Source organism: Lottia gigantea (assembly GCF_000327385.1).
Source record: "Lottia gigantea unplaced genomic scaffold LOTGIsca_1339, whole genome shotgun sequence".
Lineage (NCBI taxonomy): Eukaryota > Metazoa > Mollusca > Gastropoda > Lottiidae > Lottia > Lottia gigantea.
In genome coordinates this window covers 1-2148 of record NW_008707498.1, presented here as the reverse complement: position 1 = coordinate 2148, position 2148 = coordinate 1, and the positions used below count along the sequence as shown (strand labels likewise).

At 34.3% G+C, this 2148-nt stretch overlaps 1 protein-coding gene across 1 annotated transcript in view; it reads right to left on the bottom strand.

The window, feature by feature from the left end:
- Window positions 1-625, bottom strand: part of LOTGIDRAFT_239730 (hypothetical protein) — a gene marked incomplete at its 5' end in the record, with an annotated part of 8087 nt that extends 7462 nt beyond the window's left edge. Inside the window, one exon of the mRNA XM_009049326.1 lies at window positions 579-625. Coding sequence (XP_009047574.1) covers window positions 579-625 — 47 coding nt within the window. The remainder of the gene's footprint in view (window positions 1-578) is intronic.
- Window positions 626-2148: the final 1523 nt, after the last annotated feature.

The following is a 2148-nucleotide window of genomic DNA, read 5'->3' as shown; positions in this document are numbered from 1 at the left end:
TGACCCTTGTACTGATAAGTCAATAGTACCAAGTGACATTTCAGAAATGTAGGTGATATTTAAAGTTGACACAGGTTTGAAGTTTGGAAGCAGAAGCAGGTGTGGCATCATAAGTTTATAAACCTTAAAGAAGATTTGAGTCCACAGCACCTTATTGCAGTATACACAGTTACCAAGTTGTTAACCCCTTCAAGCATAAATTTCTTTTAGCCAGGCAAAGGATCGAGGAGTCTAAATGGTCAGGTATAAGAATAGCATTATGCATTAAAGTACACTTGCCTTGCGAACTTCTGTGCCACATCATAAGCACTTTAATTCCATGTAGTGAAGCTCTATCTGTTTACACCTAAAATTATAAATATTTCAAACATATGAATACCAAGTTTCTAAAAATGTTGTCATTTTTTTTAATTAAGGACAATTCAAAAACAGTTCATACAACAGCAGATTTACCAACGATAAAAGGAATTGTGTCAAGATATTTTTTTTTATGTTTATTGGGCGTATAAAAATACAGTATAAACAATTTGACTTGTATTGCTATATCATACCATATGAAATATTTCAAATATCCTTACCTAGCTTTGTTCCAAGAGTCGCCTTTGGGACATTTGTGCTCCACCATAACCTAATTGACCTCCCAGTTTAAATGTCCTATTGTAGCTTCAGACCAGCTACTTTTTCTTGGAACCCTGGAAGAGAAACAACATTTTAGTTATGGTAATTTTATTTTTATGACACATTAGCCATTTTCAGGTGTTGATTTGGGTCTTGTATATATCTTCAGAAGTGCTAAAATGTATGCTAATTCCTTCAAAAAATACCCCAAACTGGACATTTCTCTTTCTATATACCGGTTTGTCTTTTTTGTAAATGGCAGTCATCCTTCTAACACAGATCACACATCCAATCGACTAGAAACTTTTTCCATATACGGCCCTCCCACCTGCATCAATAACAAAGGGAAATCAGATTTTACAGTATAAAGCTCATATAATAGGTACTGCAACTCATCAAAGACAGCTTTCCAGGCAAGGTGATATATGCCCACTGGCAGCTGTATTTTCAAATTAAACTATTTGAAAGAATAGTAACAATCACCAGTGTCAAATATTCAACCATTCATCATACATTTTTTCTGAACTTTTTTGTCTGTCAAATATTGATAATTTGGTATAAATCTGTTCTCTTAAGTACTTACAAGCTACAATTGAACACTTCGAACACAAGGGCAATAACTTGATCTTCAATAGTGTCCATCCATAAAAGATAATAAACACACCAAGTTTTGTCAAAATCCATCAAGATTCTTGCCTTCTGAAGTTTTCACAGACTGATAGACATTTGTGACGCAAAAGTGGAATTTATAAACTTTGTATACTGACCGTGCTACGTTGATCATCTAACTGTGTGTGGTGTATGTCAAACCCAATAGTAAAGACAGCTATTGAGTTCCCGCAGACCTGACGGCTGAAAATAAACATTTTAATTCAATTAAAGCAGGTGTCAATAGTTAGACTGTATATATCAAGTTTTTATGAGTCCGACATCATTGAACCTTTGATTCAGAAGCCAGTTGCCATAAGTCTAGATTTATCAAGTGCTTAAGAGTTTGATATCATTGAACCTTTGATGCAGTAGCCAGTGGCAATCAATCTGGATTTATCAAGCGATTAAGAGTCCGACATCATTACAGTAGACCATTACTCATGTCACCATGTTTGGTGGTAATTGATTTATCAAGTGTTTACAAGTCAGATATCATTGAGCCTTTGATACAGTAACCTGCTTGTCACTATGTTTCATTGGTTCATATACAAAGTTCAATAATCTAATCTTTATCTTTTCTCCTTATTCATTGATTGGCCAAAAACCAGGTAGTAGAAAGATTCCTAGTTTAAATATTTTTTTATCCGTGGCAAAGTTAGCATGCCAAACATGGAAACATACACCCTCTTTTTTCATATCTAAAAGGACATTCTGCCTTGTTGTAGGTCGTTAAAATTTTTTGCTCAAATTTGTGAAATGTATCCTATAACGTATCTGAAACAACAACAAGCCATTATAAAGCCAATTACCAAAACTAGGTCAAACTGCTTAATTAACAATTAGTACTCCCTGTTTTTAACTAACCCAGCTGATCAAGTG